The following is a 1,737-nucleotide window of genomic DNA, read 5'->3' as shown; positions in this document are numbered from 1 at the left end:
GGCCGTCTGCGGCGGCGACAGACGCTCGCGGACGTGCCGGATGCGGACTACTACGAGGCGTGCAAGCTGACGGATCTCATGGGAATCAAGGCGCTCGAGATGCTCGACACGGCCGCGGCGTCCAAGGTCCGCTACAACACGCTGCTGCCGTCGCCGGCGGGTGCCAAGTACTCGCTGGCCGTCGTCCAGTTCAAGGTCCCCGGCCACCCGAACGGCGGCTCGGACAAGGGCCCGGACGGGAACCGCATCGACTCGATCCCGATCGCGAACGGCGTGATCAAGGCCGGCGGAGCGTGCGACATGCTCCTGTACGACTACACGGACCACGCGGGCTTCGAGGCGACGATCGAGAAGTACGACGCGCTCATCGTCCGCATCAACCCCGGCCAGCTGTCCCAGATCCCGGGCGTCGACGGCGTCCAGGCCAAGTTCGACGCGACGATGAACGCGTTCGTCGGCAAGGGCAAGCCCGTCTGGTCGAGCCCCGGCGTCCAGCAGAAGATGGGCGCCAAGGACGCTCTCTGCAAGATCGCCAACATGGGCTGTGGCCTCGTGGACACGTTCGCGTACTACGACGCGGAGACCCTCGAGACCCAGTTCAAGAAGACGATGGCGTTCCAGCCGCGCGTGGTCAAGCAGAACCGCGGCTCGGCGGGCGAGGGCATCTGGCTGTGCTGGATCGCTAACGAGACCAAGGACGGCATCATCCCCGACATCGAGTACCCGTCGAAGACGTTCGGGGCCGAGTCGCTCGGCGACGACGTCATGCTCAAGCTCATGGAGATGAACGACAACCACGTCGAGTACCACACGGTGAAGGAGTTCCTCGTGTTCTGCGTCGACGGCCCGAGCGGCGCCGGCGCCGGCACGTGGACGTCGACGTTCCCGGGCGAGTACCTCAAGGGCGGCGCGGCGGCCGGCGGCCAGCTCGTCGACCAGCGGCTCCTGCCCCGCATCTCCGAGGGCGAGGTCCGCGTGCTCATGGCGGGCGACACGTGCCAGATGATCATCCACAAGAAGCCCGAGGGCGGCCTGTCGGCGGTCGGCGGCAACTCGGCGTACACGTACTACGAGCCGTCGGACCCGCTCTACGCGGATCTCCTGACGAAGCTGACGACGGACATCAAGAACGGCCTGATGGACGTCCTCGACCTCAAGGGCGAGGCGCTCCCGCTGCTCTGGACGTGCGACTACATCCCGAAGAACCCCGAGGGCTGGTCGAAGACGGAGAACGCGTGCGACATGGAGACGGAGTACGTCGTCGGAGAGTTCAACTGCTCCTGCGTCGGCGTGTCCATGTTCCAGGCCGTCTGCGGCGGCGACAAGACGCTCGCGGACGTGCCGGACGCGGACTACTACGAGGCGTGCAAGCTGACGGATCTCATGGGCATCAAGGCGCTCGAGATGCTCGACACAAAGGCCGCGGCGTAGACGGGACGCGCCGACGTCGGCCGATTATGGGAGGCCATCTTCTCACAGCTAACTTAGTTACGGTGGTGCGCTGGCCCGTCACCGGCCGTAGGGCGCCTTCTCCGTCTTGGGCTCGTCCGCGCCGCCCGGGACGAGGACCTCGCCGCGCTCGTAGAGCGCCCGGAGCGGCGGCAGGTCGTCGCCGCCGTCGATGGCCCCGAGGACGGCGTCGCTGCACCAGTAGTCGAGCTCCCCGAAGAACGTGTCCGGGTTCTCGATCGAGACGGACGACTCGAGGAGGCCCGGGTGCTGGTCGAGGACGGCGTC

General features: G+C 67.2%; 1 protein-coding gene across 1 annotated transcript; it reads left to right on the top strand.

Annotated features, from left to right (window-relative positions):
- Positions 1 to 99: 99 nt before the first annotated feature.
- AURANDRAFT_21394 (hypothetical protein) lies at positions 100 to 1,431 on the top strand (the record flags this gene model as incomplete). The annotated part of the gene is made up of 2 exons (XM_009035643.1): positions 100 to 837; positions 904 to 1,431. The coding sequence occupies 2 exons, from the start codon at positions 100 to 102 to the stop codon at positions 1,429 to 1,431; spliced, it is 1,266 nt and encodes a 421-aa protein (XP_009033891.1).
- Positions 1,432 to 1,737: the final 306 nt, after the last annotated feature.

This window comes from Aureococcus anophagefferens, assembly GCF_000186865.1.
Source record: "Aureococcus anophagefferens unplaced genomic scaffold AURANscaffold_3, whole genome shotgun sequence".
NCBI classification, from domain to species: domain Eukaryota; class Pelagophyceae; order Pelagomonadales; family Pelagomonadaceae; genus Aureococcus; species Aureococcus anophagefferens.
The sequence above is the reverse complement of the archived record's forward strand: the minus strand, read 5'-3'. Positions and strand labels throughout refer to the sequence as shown.